Source organism: Camarhynchus parvulus, unplaced genomic scaffold (assembly GCF_901933205.1).
Source record: "Camarhynchus parvulus unplaced genomic scaffold, STF_HiC, whole genome shotgun sequence".
Taxonomy (NCBI): Eukaryota; Metazoa; Chordata; class Aves; order Passeriformes; family Thraupidae; genus Camarhynchus; species Camarhynchus parvulus.
Window position 1 is genome coordinate 101,358 of NW_022148292.1, and position 22,475 is coordinate 123,832.

General features: G+C 51.2%; 2 protein-coding genes across 2 annotated transcripts in view; one reads left to right on the forward strand and one right to left on the reverse strand.

The window, feature by feature from the left end:
- Nucleotides 1-2,931, reverse strand: FKRP (fukutin related protein). The gene is made up of 2 exons (XM_030970224.1): nucleotides 2,710-2,931; nucleotides 1-1,815 (listed from the first exon to the last, which is right to left on the reverse strand). Exon 2 carries the CDS (start codon nucleotides 1,662-1,664, stop codon nucleotides 120-122), a length of 1,545 nt encoding a protein of 514 aa, XP_030826084.1. The 5' UTR covers nucleotides 1,665-1,815; nucleotides 2,710-2,931; the 3' UTR covers nucleotides 1-119.
- Nucleotides 2,557-22,475, forward strand: part of STRN4 (striatin 4) — a 27,644-nt gene continuing 7,725 nt past the window's right edge. The window contains exons 1-11 of the mRNA XM_030970208.1: nucleotides 2,557-2,809; nucleotides 5,533-5,636; nucleotides 6,272-6,339; nucleotides 8,356-8,416; nucleotides 10,485-10,529; nucleotides 17,992-18,091; nucleotides 18,919-19,048; nucleotides 19,421-19,477; nucleotides 19,927-20,021; nucleotides 21,773-21,942; nucleotides 22,028-22,075. Of these exons, the coding sequence (XP_030826068.1) occupies nucleotides 2,603-2,809; nucleotides 5,533-5,636; nucleotides 6,272-6,339; nucleotides 8,356-8,416; nucleotides 10,485-10,529; nucleotides 17,992-18,091; nucleotides 18,919-19,048; nucleotides 19,421-19,477; nucleotides 19,927-20,021; nucleotides 21,773-21,942; nucleotides 22,028-22,075 (1,085 nt within the window). The 5' untranslated portion in view covers nucleotides 2,557-2,602. The remainder of the gene's footprint in view (nucleotides 2,810-5,532; nucleotides 5,637-6,271; nucleotides 6,340-8,355; nucleotides 8,417-10,484; nucleotides 10,530-17,991; nucleotides 18,092-18,918; nucleotides 19,049-19,420; nucleotides 19,478-19,926; nucleotides 20,022-21,772; nucleotides 21,943-22,027; nucleotides 22,076-22,475) is intronic.

Consider the following 22,475-nt stretch of genomic DNA (forward strand, 5'->3'; position numbering starts at 1 on the left):
CAGGGACCCCAAAGGTGACATTGGGACACCAATGGTGGCACAGGGACCCCAGAGGTGACACCAGGGCCAGGTAAAGTGGCACAGGGACCCCAAGGGTGACATCAAGGGTGACACAGATGTCACCGTGCGGTTTTATTGCCCACGTCCTGCGCCAACCTCCTGACGCCGGGGTTGGGGTACTCGGGGTTCTCAATGGCCCCGGGCCCGAATTTGAGCTCCAGGAAGGCCCGGGGGTCGTTGGGCGCTTTGGCCAGCACGCCGGCGAAGGGCACCGTGCCCAGGGGCACCAGGAAGCTCTCGGGGAACTCCACGTCCTGCCGGTGGCCCAGCCACGTGTCCTTGGTCATGACGGCCGAGCCGGGCCGCACGTAGAACGGCCACAGGTCCACGTGCAGCCGGTTGGCGCGGCTGAAGTGGACGCGGAAGAATTCCCCCTCGGCCGCTTTCTCCCAGAGGAAGCCCTGGGGATCCTCCACGGGCCCGCCCGAGGCCACCACCTCGGCCAGCCAGCGGCACATGGGGACGTCCTCGCGGTAGAGCCCCACGTCCACGTCGTAGTCCCAGGGGATGAGGTCCCCGAGGCGCACGGCGCCCAGGAGCGTCCCTCCCTCCAGCCAGTGGCGGATGCCGGCGCTCTCCAGCTGCGCCAGGACGTGGCGGGCGGTGGCGCGGAGCGCCCGCAGGCAGCACGGCGGCGTCCAGCGCCCGGCCAGCAGGTACTCGGGGGTTTGCCAGCGCACGGTGCCGAAGCAGCGCGGCGTGTCCTTGGCGCAGCCGTGCCAGCGCCGCGAGCCGTCGGGCAGCACCTCCAGCTTGACGCCGAAGCGCTCCAGCAGCGCCCGGCGCTGCGCGTCCCAAGCGCTCTGGGCTCTCCACAGGGCGTGAGGGGACAGAGGCGGCCGCGGGGACGAGGGGAAGGCGGCGGGGAGGAGGAGGAGGCGCCAACCGCGCGCGGCGGCCTGGAGGGACAGCGAGGTGACGATGGGGCGGGCGAGCGGGAAGGGGAGCGCGAAGAGGTCGCGTGTGCGGAGGAGGAGCACGGCCGGGGCGCCGTCCAGAGCGCCGCAGCGGTCACCGTGATGGTCACCGTGCTGGTCATTCCTCTGGTCACTCTGCTGGTCAGCGTGGCCGTAGCGCGCCGTCCACGCTTTGATGTCCACCTCCAAGGTCAAACAGCGCGGCCGCCGCTGCCCCACGGCCGCCGCCACCACCTTGATGGTGGCATCTGAGGTGGCTTCCAGGACGTCCCTCATGCGCCTCAGCAGGCCGGGCACGGCGCGGGCGCCGTCCGGCACCAAGGCCACGTGGCGAGTGCGCACGGCCAGCTCCGGCCGCGGGGGCGGCCGGTGAGGCTCCGGCCGCAGGGACAGCACGGTGACACCGGCGGGGAGCGGCACCGGCGGGTACGGGGACACCTCGGCGGCCACCAGCACGGGGACGCCGGGCAGGGCGGAGAAGGAGCGGGCGGTGGCGGCCACGTCGTGGTCAGGGCCGTCAAAATCGCGGAGGATGACGGTGACACCGGGGACGGCCTCGGGGACAGCGCCGCGCCGGGGGTGGTGGCACTGAGGGGACGCGCCGGGGAGCAGGCGGGAGCAGAGGAGCAGGAGGAGGTTGAGGGCGATGGCGGCGGCCAGGGCGGCCTGGCAGGGGGTGATCCTCATGGTGTGGGTTAATAATTCATGAATTAAGTGGTTAGTTAGTTCATTGGGTGGTTAATTAGTTAATTGGTTGGGTAATTAGTTCATTCGGAGGCGTTGCTGCGCTCGGTTCTTTGGCGGTGGTGGCGATACCAGCGGTGACCACGCGGTGGCGCTGTGGGGGTGGAATTGTTAATGAGGGGTTGTTAATTAATTCCCGATAATTAAATCCCCTCTAATCTTCCAAACACCCCCCGCAAAGTCCTAAAACCCCCCAAAATCTCTTCTAACCCCAAAAAGAACCCTAAATCACTCAAGATTCCCTATAAATCCCCAATGACCACCCCTAAAAATGTCTGAAACTGCCCGAAATCCCCTCTAATCTTCCAAACACGCCCCGAAAAATCCTAAAACCCCCCCAAAATCTCCCAGAACCCCCAAAGACCCCCCGGAAAAAACCTAAAACCCTCCAAAAAAGCCCAAAATCCCCTCTAACCCCACAAAAAACCCAACCCCCCCCCAAAACCCCCTCTAACCTTACAAAGACCCGCGGAAAAACCCTAAAACCATCAAAAAAAACCCCAAATCCCCGAAGATCCCCCAAAAGACCCCCACAACTCCCAAAGACCGCCTCAAAAAATCTTAACCCCCCAAAAAAACTCCCTCTAACCTTCCAAAGACCCCCGGAAAAACCCTAAACCCCCCCAAAAATACCCTCTAACCCCACAAAAAAAACCAAAACCCCAAAAATTCCCCAAAAAACCCCCAAATTCCTCCACAGCTCCCCCCCGTTGTCACGGCAACAACGCCTCCTCTTGGCCCCGCCCCTTCCCGCTAACTCCGCCCACTTTCGCATCACCACGCCCCTCTCGTTGAAACCACGCCCCTTTCTCCGCCCCCTTGCCGGCTCCCTTTGTGGCAGGAAGCCGCTGCCGCCTGTGGCTCCCTTTGTGGCAGCCGCCATGGCGGCCGAGCGGGCTCCGCCGGTCCGGGCCCAACCTCCGCCCCCCGGCCCCGTCCCCGGCCCCTCTCCGGGCCCCGCTCCGGGCCCCGAGCCCGCGGCACGAACCGGCCTCAGCCTGCCGGGCATCCTGCACTTCATCCAGCACGAGTGGGCGCGGTTCGAGGCGGAGAAAGGGCGCTGGGAAGCGGAGAGGGCCGAGCTGCAGGTAATGGCGGCGGCGCTGCCCTCATGAGGGGAGGGAGGCTGAGGGGACACTGAGGGGACACTGAGGGGACACTGAGGGGACAGCGGGGGTCACCGGGGTGGGGTGGCCGCCGCTGGCGCCATCTTGGGAGGAAATGGCGGCCGGGGCGGCGGGGAGGGGGTGGGGACACCGGGAGGGGGCGGGGGAGGCACCGGGACGCGGCACCGGGGATACTGGGGGGGCACTGGGAGCGTACTGGGGATACTGGGGGGGCCTGGGAGGGCACTGGGGATACTGGGATGGGCACTGGGGATACTGGGGGGGCCTGGGAGGGCACTGGGGATACTGGGATGGGCACCGCTGGGGATACTGGGGGGCACCGGGGATACTGGGATGGCACCGGGGATCGCACTGGGATGGCACCGGGGATACTGGGGGGGCACTGGGAGCGTACTGGGATGGGCACCGCGGATACTGGGGGGCACCGGGGATACTGGGATGGCACCGGGGATACTGGGGGGGGCTGGGGATACTGGGATGGGCACCGGGGATACTGGGGGGGGCTGGGGATACTGGGATGGGCATCGCGGATACTGGGGGGCCTGGGAGGGGTACTGGGGATACTGGGGGGGCCTGGGAGGGCACTGGGGATACTGGGATGGGCACTGGGGATACTGGGGGGCACTGGGGATACTGGGGGACTGGGGCACTGGGGATACTGGGATGGCACCGGGGATACTGGGATGGGCACTGGGAGGGCACTGGGGATACTGGGATGGGCACTGGGGATACTGGGATGGGCACTGGGAGGGGACTGGGGATACTGGGATGGGCACTGGGGATACTGGGATGGGCACTGGGAGGGCACTGGGGATACTGGGGGGCACTGGGGATACTGGGGGGCCTGGGAGGGCACTGGGGATACTGGGATGGGCACTGGGGATACTGGGGGCACTGGGGATACTGGGGGGGCACTGGGGATACTGGGATGGCACCGGGGATACTGGGATGGGCACTGGGAGGGCACTGGGGATACTGGGATGGGCACTGGGGATACTGGGGGGGCCTGGGAGGGCACTGGGATGGCACTGGGACACGTACTGGGGATACTGGGATGGCACTGGGGACACTGGGAGGATTATTGGGGACCCCCCTGGTGCCACCTCCTTGTCACCGCCAGGGCTGGGGACACTCGCTGGCTGTCCCCAAGGGTCCCTGCGTGTCCCTGTCACTGACGCCACCCCCATGTCACCCTCCGTGTCCCCAAGGCACAGGTGGCCTTTGTCCAGGGCAGGAGAGCCTGGGGGTGTCCCTGGTGTCCCCAATGTCCCCAATGTCCCCGATGTCCCCAGTGTCCCCTCTGATGTCCCCAATGTCCCTTTCGGTGTCCCCAAGGCGCAGGTGGCGTTCCTGCAGGGCGAGCGCCAGGGCCAGGAGAGCCTCAGGGACCCCGAATGTCCCCAGTGTCCCCGATGTCCCCAATGTCCCCAATGTCCCCAATGTCCCTGATGTCCCTGAGTGTCCCCAGTGTCCCCAATGTCCCCAATGTCCCCAATGTCCCTGATGTCTCCAATGTCCCCGATGTCCCCAATGTCCCCAGTGTCCCCGATGTCCCCAATGTCCCCGAATGTCCCCAGTGTCCCCAATGTCGCTTTTGGTGTCCCCAAGGCGCAGGTGGCGTTCCTGCAGGGCGAGCGCCAGGGCCAGGAGAGCCTCAGGGCTCTGAGTGTCCCCGATGTCCCCAATGTCCCCAGTGTCCCCAGTGTCCCCAATGTCCCCAACGTCCCCAGTGTCCCCAATGTCCCCAGTGTCCCCAATGTCCCTGATGTCTCCAATGTCCCCAGTGTCCCCAGTGTCCCATCTGATGTCCCCTCTGATGTCCCCAAGGCGCAGGTGACGTTCCTGCAGGGCGAGCGCCAGGGCCAGGAGAGCCTCAGGGCTCTGAGTGTCCCCAATGTCCCCTGATGTCCCTGATGTCCCCAATGTCCCCAGTGTCCCCAATGTCCCCAAGTGTCCCTGATGTCCCCAGTGTCCCCAGTGTCCCCAATGTCCCTGATGTCCCCAATGTCCACGATGTCCCCTCTGATGTCCCCAATGTCCCTTTCGGTGTCCCCAAGGCGCAGGTGGCGTTCCTGCAGGGCGAGCGCCAGGGCCAGGAGAGCCTCAGGGACCCCGAATGTCCCTGATGTCCCCAACGTCCCCAGTGTCCCCAATGTCCCCGAATGTCCCCAGTGTCCCCAATGTCCCCTGATGTCCCCAATGTCCCCGACGTCCCCAATGTCCCCAATGTCCCCTCTGATGTCCCCCATGTCCCCAAGGCACAGGTGACGTTCCTGCAGGGCGAGCGCCAGGGCCAGGAGAGCCTCAGGGCTCTGAGTGTCCCCAGTGTCCCCAATGTCCCCAATGTCCCCGATGTCCCCAATGTCCCTGATGTCCCCAACGTCCCCAATGTCCCCAGTGTCCCCTCTGATGTCCCCGATGTCCCCAAGGCGCAGGTGGCGTTCCTGCAGGGCGAGCGCCAGGGCCAGGAGAGCCTCAGGGACCCCCAATGTCCCCAGTGTCCCCAATGTCCCCGATGTCCCCAATGTCCCCGAATGTCCCCGATGTCCCCAACGTCCCCAGTGTCCCCGATGTCCCCAATGTCCCCGATGTCCCTAGTGTCCCCAATGTCCCCGATGTCCCCAATGTCCCCAATGTCCCCGATGTCCCCAAGTGTCCCCAATGTCCCTTTCGGTGTCCCCAAGGCGCAGGTGGCGTTCCTGCAGGGCGAGCGCCAGGGCCAGGAGAGCCTCAAGCTGGACCTGGTGCGCCGGATCCGGATGTTGGAGTTCGCCCTCAAGCAGGAGAGGTGCGGGAGGGAAAAACAAACCCGAGAAAAGATCGGGAAATAATCAAAAATCCCCCAAACTACCCAAAAATCATCCCCCCCACAAAAATCTCCCAAAAATCTTCAAAAAACCTGCCTCAAAAACCTCAAAAATCACCCCCAAAAAATTCTTAAAAACATCAAGCTCTGCCCCAGAACCCCCGAAAAAACCCCAAAAATCACCCCGAAACCTTAAAAACCTGCCCCCAAAACGTAAAAATCACCCCCCAAATAATCCTAAAAATACCAAACCCTCGCCCAGAAGCCCAAAAATTCCCCAAAAATCCCCCCCAAACCCCCAAATCACCCAATGAACTCGCAAAAATCGCCCCAAAAACGCCCAAAACCTTAAAAACCCCTCCCCAAACCCCTCAAAAATCACCCCCAAAAAAATTCCTAAAAACCCAAAACCTTCTCCCAAGACCCCCACATCCTCCCCAAAAATCACTCAAAAACCCCCAAAAATAATAATAAAAAACCCCCAAAAACCAAACCCCAAAACCTTTAAAACTTTGTCCCAAACTCCTCCAAAATCACCCCCAAAAATTCCCCTAAAAACCCCAAATCCCAAAAAAAACCCCAAAAAGCCCCAAAAATCCCCAAATTTTCCCTGCCAGGTCCAAGTACCACAAGCTGAAGTTCGGGACGGAGGCGGCGCCGGGGGAGAAGCGCCCGGAGGAGGCGGGTGAGAGCCCAAAATTGGGGATTTTGGGGGATTTTGGGGGATTTTGGGGGATTTTTGGGATTTGGGGTTTTTGAGGGGGATTTTGGGGGGGATTTTGGGGTTTTTGGGGTTTTTTTGGGGGGGATTTTGGGCTCTTCTGCGTTTCTTTTGGGGGGATTTTGGGGTTTTTTAGGGGGGGAATTTTGGGGATTTTTGGGGGGAAAATTCCAATTTTTTTGGGAATTTTGGGGATTTTTGGGGGGATTTTGGGCTGGTTTTGGGGTATTTTGGGGTTGTTTTTGGGGTTGTTTTTGGGGTTCTTTTTGGGGTGGTTTTGGGATATTTTTGGGTTGGTTTTGGGGTATTTTTGGGCTGGATGTGGGGTATTTTTTGGGTATTTTTGGGCTGGTTTTGGGGTATTTTTGGGCTGGTTTTGGGGTATTTTTGGGCTGGTTTTGGGGTATTTTTGAGTTATTTTGGGGGGTATTTTTAGGTTGGTTTTGGGTTATTTTTGGGCTGGTTTTGGGGTATTTTTTGGGTATTTTTTGGGCTGGTTTTGGGGTATTTTTTTGGTTATTTTTGGGCTGGTTTTGGGGTTATTTTTGAGTTATTTTGGGGGGTATTTTTAGGTTGGTTTTGGGGTATTTTTGGGGTATTTTTGGGCTGGTTTTGGGGTCATTTTTGGGGTATTTTCAGGTTGGTTTTGGGGTTATTTTTTGGTTATTTTTTGGGGTATTTTTGGGCTGGTTTTGGGGTATTTTTTGGGTATTTTTGGGGTTTTGGGGTTTTTTTGGGGGTTTTTGGGGTTATTTTTTGGGTATTTTTTGGGGTATTTTTTGGGCTGGTTTTGGGGTATTTTTTGGGTATTTTTGGGCTGGTTTTGGGGTTATTTTTGGGGTATTTTTTGGGTATTTTTGGGCTGGTTTTGGGGTTATTTTTGGGGTATTTTTGGGCTGGTTTTGGGGTTATTTTTGGGGTTATTTTTTGGGGTATTTTTGGGCTGGTTTTGGGGTTATTTTTGGGGTATTTTTGGGTATTTTTGGGCTGGTTTTGGGGTTATTTTTGGGGTATTTTTTGGGTATTTTTGGGCTGGTTTTGGGGTTATTTTTGGGGTATTTTTGTGCTGGTTTTGGGGTTATTTTTTGGGTATTTTTGGGCTGGTTTGGGGTTATTTTTGGGGTATTTTTGTGCTGGTTTTGGGGTTATTTTTTGGGTATTTCTGGGCTGGTTTTGGGGTTATTTTTGGGTTATTTTTGGGCTGGTTTGCGGTTATTTTTGGGTTATTTTTGGGTTGGTTTTGGGGTATTTTTGGGTTGGTTTTTGGGTATTTTTGGGGTATTTTTGGGGTATTTTTGGGCTGGTTTTGGGGTTATTTTTGAGTTATTTTGGGGGGTATTTTTAGGTTGGTTTTGGGTTATTTTTGGGCTGGTTTTGGGTTATTTTTGGGCTGGTTTTGGGGTTATTTTGGGGTATTTTTGGGGGTTTTTTGGGTTATTTTTGGGGTATTTTTGGGCTGGTTTTGGGGTTATTTTTGGGGTATTTTTGTGCTGGTTTTGGGATTATTTTTGGGGTATTTTTGGGTTGGTTTTGGGGTTATTTTTGGGTTATTTTTGGGTTGGTTTTGGGGTTATTTTTGGGTTATTTTTGGGTTGGTTTTGGGGTTATTTTTGGGTTATTTTTGGGTTGGTTTTGGGGTTATTTTTGGGTTATTTTTGGGTTGGTTTTGGGGTTATTTTTGGGGTATTTTTTGGTATTTTTGGGCTGGTTTTGGGGTTATTTTTGGGGTATTTTTGTGCTGGTTTTGGGGTTATTTTTGGGGTATTTTGGGCTGGTTTTGGGGTTATTTTTGGGGTTATTTTTGGGGTGTTTTTGGGGTTATTTTTGGGGTTATTTTTGGGGTGTTTTTTGTGCTGGTTTTGGGGTTATTTTTTGGGGTATTTTGGGCTGGTTTTGGGGTTATTTTTGGGGTATTTTTGGGCTGGTTTTGGGGTTATTTTTGGGGTATTTTTGGGGTTTCTCACCCCCATTTCCCCGCAGTGTCCAACGGCCCCGTGGAGCTGGAGGGAGCCTGGAAGGAGGGGAGGCAGCTCCTGCGCCAGTGAGTGACGGAAATTTTGGGGTTTTTGGGGTTTTTTGGGGGGGGATTTGGGGACAGGGAGGGTTTGGGGTTTTTTGGGCAATTTTTGAGATATTTTGGAGTGATTTTGGGGGAATTTTTGTGGAATTTTTGCGGGATTTTTCCAGGAATTTTGTGGGATTTTGCAGGATTTTTGTGGGATTTTTGCTGAATTTTTCCATGATTTTTTGGGGGGATTTTTGGGGGATTTTCCCCAGATTTTCCAGGATTTTTGTGGGGATTTTCCAGGATTTTTGTGAAGATTTTTTGTAATATTTTTAGAGGATTTTTGTGGAATTTTTTTCAGGATTTTAATGGAATTTTTGTAGGATTGTAGCTAAATTTTCCCATTATTTTTGTGGGATTTTTTGCAGGGTTTTCCAGGATTTTTGTGGGAATTTTTGGCCAATCATCATGGACGATTTTGGGGATTTTCAGAGAGGATTTTTACACAATTTTGAGCTTTTTTGGACCATTCTCACAGAAATTTTTCACATTTCCACAGAAATTTTTAAAATTTACACCCCAAGATGATTCTTTAGGATTTTCCACCCCCAATAATCCCATTTTTGGGGGATTTTTTGGGGGATTTTTTTGGGAATTTTTGCAGGAATTTTTTGGGACTTTTTAGAATTTTCCACCCCCAATAATCCCATTTTTTGGGGGATTTTTTCGGGATTTTTTGGGAATTTTCTCAGGAATTTTTAGGGGATTTTTAGGATTTTCCAGCCCCAATAATCCCATTTTTTGGGGGATTTTTTGGGAATTTTTTTGGAATTTTTGGAGAATTTTTAGGATTTCCACCCTGAGACAATTTTTTAGGATTTTCCACCCCCAATAATCCCATTTTTTGGGGGATTTTTTTGGGATTTTTTGGGAATTTTCGCAGGAATTTTTTTGGAATTTTTAGGATTTTCCACCCCCAATAATCCCATGTTTTGGGGAATTTTTTTGGAATTTTTAGGATTTCCACCCCGAGATTATTTTTTAGGATTTTCCAGCCCCAATAATCCCATTTTTGGGGGGATTTTTAGGGGGATGTTTTGGGAATTTTCGCAGGAATTTTTGGGGAATTTTTAGGATTTTCCAGCCCCAATAATCCCATTTTTAGGGGGATTTTTAGGGGATTTTTTGGGAATTTTTTTGGAATTTTTAGGATTTCCAGCCCAAGATTATTCTTTAGAATTTTCCACCCCCAATAATCCCATTTCTGGGGGATTTTTTTAGGGGATTTATTGGGAATTTTTCGCAGGAATTTTTGGGGAATTTTTAGGATTTTCCACCCCCAATAATCCCATTTTTTGGGGGATTTTTTGGGGATTTTTGGGGTATTTTCACAGGAATTTTTGGGATTAGGATTGCACCCGGATAATTTAGGATTCAGCCCATAATCCCTTGGCAGGGTTTTTGGAATTTTTGCAGGAATTTTTAGGGGATTTTTTGGGAATTTTCACAGGAATTTTTTGGGGAATTTTTAGGATTTCCACCCCAAGATGATTCTTTAGGATTTTCCAGCCCCACTAACCCCATTTTTGGGGGGATTTTTTGGGGGATGTTTTGGGAATTTTCACAGGAATTTTTTAGGAATTTTTAGGATTTTCCATCCTCAATAATCCCATTTTTGGGGGTTTTAGAGATTGGGATCTCAGGAATTTTTGGGGTTAGCGGAATTTTTGGGGAATTTTGGGATTCCAGCCAATAATCCCATTTTTAGGGGGATTTTTTGGGGAATTTTCGCAGGAATTTTTTAGGAATTTTTAGGATTTCCACCCCAAGATGATTCTTTAGGATTTTCCAGCCCCAATAATCCCATTTTTGGGGGATTTTTTGGGAATTTTTTGGGGAATTTTTGCAGGAATTTTTGGGGAATTTTTAGGATTTTCCACCCCCAATAATCCCATTTTTGGGGGATTTTTTTGGGATTTTTTGGGAATTTTTGCAGGAATTTTTTGGGAATTTTTTGGGAATTTTCGCAGGAATTTTTTGGGAATTTTTAGGATTTTCCAGCCCCAATAATCCCATTTTTTTGGGGGATTTCACCCCAACTCAGGTACCTGGAGGAGGTCGGCTACAGCGACACCATCCTGGACATGAGGCTCCCAGAATCCCATTTTTGGGGATTTTTGGGGATTTTTTTGGGAATTTTTGGGGAATTTTTAGGATTTGCACCCCGAGATGATTCTTTAGGATTTTCTACCCCCAATAATCCCATTTTTAGGGGATTTTTGGAAATTTTCGCAGGAATTTTTTGGGAATTTTTGCAGGAATTTTTAGGGGATTTTTTGGGAATTTTCAGCCCCAGGAATCCTTTTTGGGAATTTTAGGATTTCCACGCCCGAGATGATTCTTTAGGATTTCCCAGCCCCAATAATCCCATTTTTTGGGGGATTTTTGGGGGATTTTTTTTGAATTTTCACAGGAATTTTTTAGGAATTTTTAGGATTTTCCATCCTCAATAATCCCATTTTTGGGGGGATTTTTAGGAGATTTTTTGGGGAATTTTCTCAGGAATTTTTGGGGAATTTTCGCAGGAATTTTTGGGGAATTTTTAGGATTTCCCAGCCCCAATAATCCCATTTTTGGGGGATTTTTAGGGGATTTTTTGGGATTTTTTGGGGAATTTTTAGGATTTCCACCCCGAGATGATTCTTTAGGATTTCCCAGCCCCAATAATCCCATTTTTTTGGGGATTTCACCCCAATATCAGGTACCTGGAGGAGGTCGGCTACAGCGACACCATCCTGGACATGAGGCTCCCAGAATCCCAGTTTTTGGGGGATTTTTGGGGATTTTTTTGGGAATTTTTGGGGAATTTTTAGGATTTCCACCCCGAGATTATTTTTTAGGATTTTCTACCCCCAATAATCCCATTTTTAGGGGATTTTTTGGGAAATTTTCGCAGGAATTTTTTGGGAATTTTTGCAGGAATTTTTAGGGAATTTTTTGGGAATTTTCGCAGGAATTTTTGGGGAATTTTTAGGATTTCCACCCCGAGATGAATTTTTAGGATTTTCCAGCCCCAATAACCCCATTTTTGGGGGTATTTTTGGGGGATTTTTTTTGAATTTTCACAGGAATTTTTTAGGAATTTTTAGGATTTCCCATCCTCAATAATCCCATTTTTGGGGGGTTTTTTAGGAGATTTTTTGGGAATTTTTCACAGGAATTTTTGGAGAATTTTTAGGATTTCCACTCTGCCATTATTCTTTAGGATTTCCCAGCCCCAATAATCCCATTTTTGGGGGATTTTTAGGGAATTTTTTGGGATTTTTTGGGGAATTTTTAGGATTTCCACCCCGAGATGATTCTTTAGGATTTCCCAGCCCCAATAATCCCATTTTTTTGGGGATTTCCCCAATATCAGGTACCTGGAGGAGGTCGGCTACAGCGACACCATCCTGGACATGAGGCTCCCAGAATCCCAGTTTTGGGGGATTTTTGGGGATTTTTGGGGAATTTTTGGGGGTTTTGGGAATTTTCAGAATTTTTTAGGATTTCTAGCCCAACATTTTGGGTTTTTGGGAAATTTTGGGGTTTTTGGGGATTTTGGGTTTTCCCCCAATAATCCCATTTTTTGGGGGATTTTGTTTTGGGTTTGAGGATTTTTTTTAAGGGGAATTTTTGGGGGAATTTTGGGGATTTTTTTGATTTTTCGAGCCCCAATAATCCCATTTTTGGGGATTTTGGGGATTTTGGGGAAAATCAGGGATTTTTGGGAATTTTGGGGAAATTTTGGGGATTTTGGGGATTTTTGGGGGAATTTTAGGATTTTGGGGACCCTGGGGATTTTTGGGAATTTTGGGGCAAATCCAATTTTTGGGGAATTTTTGGGGATTTTTTGGGGATTTTCGGGGAATTTTGGGGGAAATTTTGGCGGGAAATTCTGGGAATTTTGGGGAAATTCTGGGGATTTTTGGGAATTTTGGGGGTTTGGGTTTTCACAGGAATTTTGGGGAATTTTGGGGGGATTTTCACTTTGGGGTATTTTTGGGGATTTCGAATTTTGGGGATTTTTAGGGGCATTTTGGGGGATTTTTGGGGAATTTTGAGGAATTTTTGGGGCCAATTTGGGATTTTTTTTAGCCAATTTCCATTTTGGGGGGATTTCCCATTTTTGGGGGAAATTTTTGGGGAATTTTGGGGAATTTTGGGGGATTTTTTGGGATTTCCGGGGATTTTGGGGAATTTTGGGGGAAATTTTGGGGATTTTGGGGGAATTTTGGTTGGGAGGATTTTGGAATCGATTTTGGGGATTTTGGGGAAAATTTTGGGGATTTTGGGGGAAATTTGGGGATTTTGGGCCCGGGGGATTTTGGGGATTTTTTGGGGGGAATTTTGGGGAATTTTGGGGGTTTTTGGGGGAATTTGGGGGGTTTGGGGATTTTGGGCAGGGAATTTTGGGGGAAATTTTGGGGAATTTTTGGGGATTTTGGGGGGGAATTTTGGGGATTTTGGGGAATTTCTGGGGATTTGGGGAATTTTGGGGGAAATTTGGGGATTTTGGGATTTTGGAAATTTTTGGGGGGAATTTTGGGGGATTTTTTGGGGTTTTTGTGGGGAATTTTGGGGATTTTGGTTTGGGGGGGGGGGAAATTTTGGGGATTTTGGGGAAATTTTTGGGGAAATTTGGGGATTTTGGGAATTTTGGGGAAATTCTGGGGATTTGGGGAATTTTGGGGGAAATTCTGGGGATTTTGGGGAATTTTGGGGGAAATTCTGGGGATTTTGGGGAATTTTGGGGAAATTTGGGATTTGGGGAATTTTGGGGAAATTTGGGGATTTTTTTGGGGGATTTTTTGGGGAATTTTGGGGGATTTTGGGGAAATTCTGGGATTTTGGGGGATTTTTGGGGGAAATTTGGGGATTTTTGGAATTTTTGGGGATTTTGGGGATTTTTGCGGGGGAATTTGGGGATTTGGGGATTTTGGGGATTTGGGGAATTTTGGGGATTTTGGGGGGGAATTTTGGGGGAATTTTGGGGGATTTTTGGGGAAATTTCTGGGGATTTTGGGGGAATTTTGGGGAAATTTTTGGGAATTTTGGGGAAATTCTGGGGGGTGGGAATTTTGGGCAAATCCTTTTTGGGGGATTTTGGGGAAATTCAGGGGGATTTTGGGGATTTTGGGGAAATTTTGGGGATTTTGGGGAATTTTGGGGATTTTGAGGGGGAATTTTGGGATTTTGGGGATTTTGGGGAGGGGGAATTTTGGGGAAATTTTGGGGATTTTGGGGAATTTTGGGGAAATTCTGGGGGATTTGGGGAATTTTGGGGGAAATTCTGGGGATTTTGGGGATTTTGGGGGATTTTTGGGGATTTTGGGGGGGAAATTTTGGGGAATTTTGGGGGAATTTTGGGGGAAATTCTGGGGATTTTTGGGGAATTTTGGGGGAATTCTGGGGATTTTGGGGAATTTTGGGGGAAATTCTGGGGATTTTTGGGGGTTTGGGGGGATTTGGGGATTTTGGGGGGGGGGAATTTTGGGGGAATTTTGGGGATTTTTGGGGAAAATTTCTGGGGATTTTGGGGGAATTTTGGGGCAAATTTTGGGGATTTTGGGGATTTTTGGGGCAAAGTTTGGGGATTTTGGGGAATTTTGGGGGAAATTTTGGGGGATTTTGGGGAATTTTTGGGGGATTTTGGGGAATTTTGGGGCAAATTCTGGGGATTTTGGGGAATTTTGGGGAAATTTGGGGATTTTGGGAATTTTGGGGGAAATTCTGGGGATTTTGGGGAATTTTTGGGGGTTTGGGATTTTGGGGGGATTTTTGGGGAAATTTTTGGGGAATTTTGGGGAATTTTGGGGGAATTTGGGGATTTTGGGGGAAATTTGGGGATTTTGGGGAATTTTGGGGGAAAATCTTGGGATTTTGGGGAATTTTGGGGAAATTCTGGGGTTTGGGGAATTTTGGGGAATTTTGGGGATTTTGGGGGATTTTTGGGGGGAAATTTTTGGGGGATTTTGGGGGATTTTGGGGGAATTTTGGGGATTTTGGGGGATTTTGGGGGAAATTTTGGGGATTTTGGGGAATTTTGGGGCAAATCCCGGGGATTTTGGGATTTTGGGGCAAATTCTGGGGATTTTGGGGAATTTTGGGGGAAATCCTGGGGATTTTTAGGGGAAATTTTGGGGAAATTTTGGGGATTTTGGGGGGGAATTTTGGGGAAATTTTGGGGATTTTGGGATTTTTTGTTTTGGGGGAATTTTGGGGAATTTTGGGGATTTTGGGGGAATTTTGGGGGATTTTTCAGGAATTTTGGGAATTTGGGGGCGGGAAATTTGGGGATTTTGGGGAATTTTGGGGGAAATTCTGGGGATTTTGTTTTGGGGAAATTTGGGGGATTTTGGGGATTTTTGGGGGAATTCTGGGGATTTGGGGAATTTTGGGGGTTTGGTTTTGGGGATTTGGGGGATTTTTGGGGAATTTTGGGGGGAAATTTTGGGGAATTTTGGGGGAATTTTGGGGAAATTTGGGGATTTGGGGAATTTTTGGGGGGGAAATTCTGGGGATTTTGGGGTTTTAGTTTTGGGGATTTTGGGGGTTTTGGGGGAATTTTAGGGAATTTTTGGGAAATTTTTGGGGATTTTTGGGGAATTTTGGGGGGATTTTTAGGGATTTTGTGGAATTTTTTTGGGAAATTTGGGGGCAAATTCGGGGATTTTGGGGATTTTGGGGGATTTGGTTTGTGGGTGGCATTTTGGGGGATTTTGGTGGAGAATTTTAGGGAATTTTTTGGGGATTTTATGGGGAATTGAAGATTTTTCAGGAATTTTTGGGGAATTTTGGGGAATATTTCTGGGGATTTGGGGAATTTTGGGGGAAATTCTGGGGATTTGGGGAATTTTGGGGCAAATTCCGGGGATTTTGGGGGGATTTTGGGGGAAATTTTGGGGGGATTTGGGGTTTTTGGGGAAATCCTTTTGGGGAATTTTGGGGAAATTGGGGATTTTGGGGAATTTTGGGGGAAATTCTGGGGATTTTGGGGATTTTTAGGGGGATTTTTGTGGGGATTTGGGGGAATTTTGTGTGGGGATTTTTAGGGAATTTTTGGGGAATTTTGGGGAATTTTGGGGAATTTTTGGGGAAATTCTGGGGATTTTTAGGGAATTTTGGGGGTTTGGGATTTTTGGGAATTTTGGGGCAAATTCCCAGGGGAATTTGGGGTTTTTTTTGGGGGAAAATTTAGGGATTTTGGGGGGGGAATTTTAGGGATTTTGGGGGATTTTTGGGGGAAATTTTTCAGGGGGAATTTTTGGGGGATTTTTGGGGAATTGGGGATTTTTGGGGGATTTTGGGGAATTTTGGGGGAAATTCTGGGGATTTTGGGGAATTTTGGGGAAATTCTTTGGGGGATTTGGGGGAATTTTGGGGGATTTTTGGGGGATTTTGGGGGGATTTTGGGGGAAAATTTTAGGGATTTTTTGGGAATTTTGGGGATTTGGTTTTTGGGGGAGGGATTTTGGGGAAATTTTGGGGATTTTGGGGGAATTTTTGGGGGAAAATTTTGGGGGGATTTTTGGGGAATTGGGATTTTGGGGAATTTTGGGGAAATTTGGGGATTTTGGGGAATTTTGGGGGAATTTTGGGGAATTTTGGGGAATTTTTGGGAATTTTGGGGGAAATTTTTTTGGGGAAATTTTGGGGAAATTGTGGGATTTTGGGGAATTTTGGGGGAAATTCTGGGGATTTTGGTTGGGGGAAATTTGGGATTTTGGGGAATTTTGGGGTTTGGGGAATTTTGGGGGAATTTTTAGGGATTTTATTTTGGGGGAATTTGGGGGATTTTGGGGAATTTTTGGGGAATTTTTTTTGGGGGAATTTTGGGGGGAATTTTGGGATTTTGGGGAATTGAAGATTTTTTGGGGATTTTTTTGGGGATTTTTGGAATTTTGGGGATTTTTGGGGGATTTTGGGGATTTTTCGGAATTTTGGGGGAATTTTTGGGGGAATTTTGGGGCAAATTCTGGGGATTTTGGGGAATTTTGGGGGAAATTCTGGGGATTTTGGGAATTTTGGGGGAAATTCTGGGGATTTTGGGGATTTTGGGGGGCAAATTCTGGGGATTTTGGGGAATTTTGGGGGTTTGGTTTGTGGGGATTTGGGCATTTTAGGGGATTTTGGTGGAGGGGGAATTTTAGGGAATTTTTGGGGGATTTTCTGGGGAATTGAAGATTTTTCAGGAATTTTTTGGGGATTTTTAGGGAATATTTATGGGGATTTGGGATTTTTTGGGAATTTTTGGGGGAAATTCGGGGATTTTGGGAATTTTGGGGGTTTTATTTGTGGGGATTTGGGAATTTTAGGGGATTTGGGGGATTTTTGGGGAATTTTTGGGGATTTTTAGGGAATATTTCTGGGGATTTGGGATTTTTTGGGAATTTTCGGGGGAAATCCCGGGGATTTTGGGGATTTTTGGGGAAATTCTGGGGATTTTGGGGAATTTTGGGGGAAATTCTGGGGATTTTGGGGAATTTTGGGGGTTTGGTTTGTGGGGATTTGGGAATTTTATGGGATTTTGGTGGAGGAGGAATTTTAGGGAATTTTTGTGGGATTTTTAGGGAATATTTCTGGGGATTTGGGATTTTGTGGGAATTTTTGGGGGAAATCCCGGGGATTTTGGGGATTTTTGGGGGAAATTCTGGGGATTTGGGGATTTTTGGGGGGAAATTCTGGGGATTTTGGGGAATTTTGGGGCAAATCCCGGGGATTTTGGGGAATTTTGGGGGAAATCCTGGGGATTTTGGGGAATTTGGGGGGAAATTCTGGGGATTTTGGGGAATTTTGGGGGTTTGGTTTGTGGGATTTGGGAATTTTAGGGGATTTTGGGTGGGGGGGATTTTTGGGGGAATTTTTGGGGGATTTTTAGGGAATATTTCTGGGGATTTGGGGGAATTTTGGGGCAAATTCTGGGGATTTTGGGGAATTTTGGGGGGCAATCCGGGGATTTTGGGAATTTTGGGGGAAATTCTGGGGATTTTGGGGAATTTTGGGGGAAATTCTGGGGGATTTGGGGAATTTTGGGGCAAATCCCGGGGATTTTGGGGAATTTTGGGGGAAATTCTGGGGATTTTGGGGAATTTTGGGGGTTTGGTTTGTGGGGATTTGGGCATTTTAGGGGATTTTGGTGGAGGGGAATTTTAGGGAATTTTTTGGGGATTTTCTGGGGAATTGAAGATTTTTCAGGAATTTTTGGGGGATTTTTAGGGAATATTTATGGGGATTTGGGATTTTTTGGGAATTTTTGGGGGAAATTCCAGGGATTTGGGGATTTTTGGGGGTTTGGTTTGTGGGATTTGGGAATTTTAAGGGGATTTTGGAGGGGATTTTTAGGGAATTTTTGGGGGATTTTTAAGGGAATTTGGGAGCGGTTGGGCAGTTTTAGGGATTTTTGGGTGGCTTTTTGTGGAATTTGGGGTTTTGGAGGAATTTCCCGTGGGATTTTGGCGCTTTGGGCGTTTTCTGGCCGTTCTCAATGGGATTTTTGGTGGGTTCGGTTTGGGGTTTTTGGGTTTTTTTTTTTTTTTTTTTCATTTTTTTGGGAATTTTTCCCCCCCCAGGAACGCCGGGAAGGAGCTGAGCCCCTCCCCCCCCGAGGATGACAGCGATGAGGAAGAGGAGCCCGAGAGCCCCTCCCCCACCCCCCGCAGGAGGGGAAAGGTCGGGACCCAAATCCGGGAATTTTGGGGCATTTTGGGGCGGATTTTGGGGGATTTTTTGGGGATTTTTAGGGGATTTGGGGGGATTTTTAGGGGATTTTAGAGGATTTTTAGGGAGTTTTGGGGGATTTTGGGAGGGGTTTTCAGGATTTTTAGGGGATTTTGGGAGGATTTTTAGGGGATTTTGGGGGATTTTTTTTGAATTTTAGGGGATTTGGGGGGATTTTTGGATGATTTCCGGAAATTTTGGGGGAATTTTTTGGTGTCCCCACTCCGGTGCCATCAGGGTGTCCCCAGCCTTTGTCCCTTTTTAGTTCCCTTTTTGTCCCTTTTTGTCCCTTTTTTGTGTCCCTTTCTGGTGTCTCTTTTTGTCCATTTGTGTCATTTTTTGTCCCTTTTTTTTCCTCCGTTTTCCCCCCATTTTTGTCCCGTTTTTTGTCCCTCTTTGTCCCCACCCTGACCTTTGTCTCTTTTTTGTTCGTTTTTTGTGTCTCTTTTTGTCCCTTTTTGTCCCTTTTTTGTCGTTTCTTGTCCCTTTTTTTCCCCCTGTTTTTTCCCCCATTTTTGTCCCTTTTTTGTCATTTTTTGTCCCTTTTTTGTGTCTGTTTTTGTGCCTTTTTTGTCCCTTTTTTGTGTCTCTTTTTGTCCATCTTTGTCCCTTTTTTGTCCTTTTTTGTCCCTTTCTTGTGTCTCTTTTTGTCCCTTTTTTGTCATTTTTTGTCCCTTTTTTGTCCTTTTTTGTCCCTTTTTTTCCCCGTTTTTCCCCCATTCTTGTCCCGTTTTTGTCCCTCTTTGTCCCCACCCTGACCTTTGTCCCTTTGTCCCCAGGGTGTCCCCAAGGTCCCCGAGGAGGACGAGGACGAGGATGAAGATGAGGAGGACTCCGAGGACGCCCTGGGCGAGTTCGACTTCCTGGGGACACCTGGGGACACCTTGGGGACACCTGGGGACATCAGAGGTGAGCTCGGGGACACCTGGGGACACTGGGGGACATTTGGGGACACCTTGGGGACACCTGGGGACATCAGAGGTGAGGTCGGGGACACCTTGGGGACACCTTGGGGACACCTTGGGGACATCAGAGGTGAGCCTGGGGACACTGGGGGACATTTGGGGACATCAGAGGTGAGCTCAGGGACACCTGGGGACACCCTGGGGACATTTGGGGACACCTTGGGGACACCTTGGGGACACCTTGGGGACACCTTGGGGACATTTGGGGACACCTTGGGGACACTGGGGGACATTTGGGGACACCTTGGGGACATTTGGGGACACCTTGGGGACACTGGGGACATGTCCTGACTCCTCCTGACCCCCATTGTCACAGAGAGCCACCGGTGCCACCTGCGGGACGGGGACCTCGGGCCACCGCGGCCACCTGAAGGTGAGGACACGGCTGTCACCTGTGTCACTTCTGTGTCACCTCTGTGTCCCCGGGGGGGTCCCTGTGTCCCCAGGGCCACCCCAATGGCCCTGTCCCCATTGTCCTCTTTGTCCCCAGGGTGTCCCCAAGGCCACCTCTGATGTCCCCGTTGTCCCCATTGTCCCCTTTGTCCCCAGGGTGTCCCCAAGGCCACCTCTGATGTCCCCGTTGTCCCCATTGTCCCCTCTGTCCCCAGGGTGTTCTCAAGGCCACCCTGATGTCCCCATTGTCCCCATTGTCCCCATTGTCCCCAGGGTCCCTGAGTGTCCCCAAGGCCACCCTGATGTCCCTGTCCCCATTGTCCCCTCTGTCCCCTGGGTGTCCCCAAGGCCATCCAATGTCCCTGTCCCCATTGTCCCCAGGGTCCCTGGGTGTCCCCGAGGCCACCCTGATGTCCCCATTGTCCCCAGGGTCCCTGGGTGTCCCCAAGGCCGAGGCGCTGGCCCTGGATGGCCTCGGGGACCTGGCGGAGCTGACAGTGACAAATGACAACGACGGCGGGGACGTGAGTGCCACCCGTGCCTGTCCTGAATGTCCCCAAGGGCCACCTGTGCCTGTCCTGAATGTCCCCAAGGGCCACCCCTGCCTGTCCTCAGTGTCCCCAAGTGCCACCCGTGCCTGTCCTCAGTGTCCCCAAGTGCCACCCGTGCCTGTCCTGAATGTCCCCAAGGGCCACCCCTGCCTGTCCTCAGTGTCCCCAAGTGCCACCCCTGCCTGTCCTGAATGTCCCCAAGGGCCACCCCTGCCTGTCCTCAGTGTCCCCAAGTGCCACCCCTGCCTGTCCTGAATGTCCCCAAGTGCCACCGCGTGCCTGTCCTGAATGTCCCCAAGTGCCACCCGTGCCTGTCCTCAGTGTCCCCAAGTGCCACCCCTGCCTGTCCTGAATGTCCCCAAGGGCCACCCCTGCCTGTCCTGAATGTCCCCAAGGGCCACCCGTGCCTGTCCTCAGTGTCCCCAAGTGCCACCCCTGCCTGTCCTGAATGTCCCCAAGGGCCACCCCTGCCTGTCCTGAATGTCCCCAAGGGCCACCCGTGCCTGTCCTCAGTGTCCCCAAGGGCCACCCCTGCCTGTCCTGAATGTCCCCAAGGGCCACCCCTGCCTGTCCTCAGTGTCCCCAAGTGCCACCCCTGCCTGTCCTGAATGTCCCCAAGGGCCACCTCTGCCTGTCCTCAGTGTCCCCAAGTGCCACCCCTGCCTGTCCTGAATGTCCCCAAGGGCCACCCCTGCCTGTCCTCAGTGTCCCCAAGTGCCACCCCTGCCTGTCCTGAATGTCCCCAAGTGCCACCCCTGCCTGTCCTCAGTGTCCCCAAGGGCCACCCCTGCCTGTCCTGAATGTCCCCAAGGGCCACCCCTGCCTGTCCTCAGTGTCCCCAAGGCCACCCGTGCCTGTCCTCAGTGTCCCCAAGTGCCACCGTGGCCCTGCTGTCCCCAGAGTGTCCCCAGCGTCCCCAGGTGCCGCTGTCCCCGCGGCGCAGCTGGAGCTGTCCCCATGTCCCCAATTTCCCAAGTGCCACCACGTCCCCAATGCCACCAAACCCCAATTGTGCTGTGTCCCCAAGTGTCCCCAAGTGCCACTGCTGTCCCCAGGTGCCACCACGTGTCCCCAGGTGCCACCGCTGTCCCCAGGTGCCCGTGCCCAACATCAATGTCCCCAATGTCCCCAAGTGCCACCATAACCCAATATCCCCGAGTGTCACCACGTGTCCCCAATGTCCCCAAGTGTCCCCGCTGTCCCCAGGTGCCCGTGCCCAAAATCAATGTCCCCAATGTCCCCAAGTGCCACCATAACCCAATGTCCCCAATGTCCCCAAGTGCCACCACGTGTCCCCAGGTGCCCGCGCTGTCCCCGCGGCGCAGCTGGAGCGCGCGCCTGACATCAATGTCCCCATGTCCCCAAGTGCCACCATAACCCCATGTCCCCAAGTGCCACCATAACCCAGTGTCCCCAATGTCCCCAAGTGCCACCGCGTGTCCCCAATGTCCCCGCGTGTCCCCGCTGTCCCCAGGTGCCCGCGCCTGACATCAATGTCCCCATGTCCCCAAGTGCCACCATAACCCAATATCCCCGAGTGTCACCATGTGTCCCCAATGTCCCCAGGTGCCCGCGCTGTCCCCAGGTGCCCGCGCCTGACATCAATGTCCCCATGTCCCCAAGTGCCACCATAACCCAGTGTCCCCAAGTGCCACCGCGTGTCCCCAATGTCCCCAAGTGCCACCGCGTGTCCCCAACGTCCCCATTGTCCCCGCTGTCCCCAGGTGCCCGCGCTGTCCCCGCGGCGCAGCTGGAGCCCGCGCCTGACGCTGCGCAGCCACTACGACGCCGTGCGGGCGCTGGCCTTTGTCCCTTGTCACCCGGCGCTGGTGACGGCCTCCGAGGACGCCACCCTCAAGCTCTGGAACCTGCAGAAGCCGCTTGTCCCCAAGAAGTGGGTGACAGCCGGGTGACAGCGGGGGCGGCGGCGCCGTTTGTCACCGGCTTTGTCACCGGCTTTGTCACCGTTGTCCCCTCAGGAGCGCGGCGCTGGACGTGGAGCCGGTGTACGCCTTCCGCGGGCACAGGTTTGTCACTTTGTCACCTCTGCGTCACCTCGTTGTCACCTCTGTGTCACCTCACTGTCGCCTTCGTTGTCACAGCAGTGGCTGTGGCTTTATTCCTGTGGTTTGTCACTTTGTCACCTCTCTGCCACCTCGTTGTCACTCTCGGTGTCATCCCGTTGTTACCTCAGTGTCATCTTGTTGTCACCTCTCTGTCACCTCGATGTCGCATCTGTGTCATCTCAGTGTCAGCTCTTCGTCACCTCCTTGTCACCTGGTTTGTCACCTTGTCACCTCTGTGTCACCTCATTGTCACATCTGTGTCACCTCATTGTCACCTCGGTGCCACCTCATTGTCACATCTGTGTCGGCTCTTTGTCACCTCATTGTCACCTGGTTTGTCACCTTGTCACCTCTGTGTCAC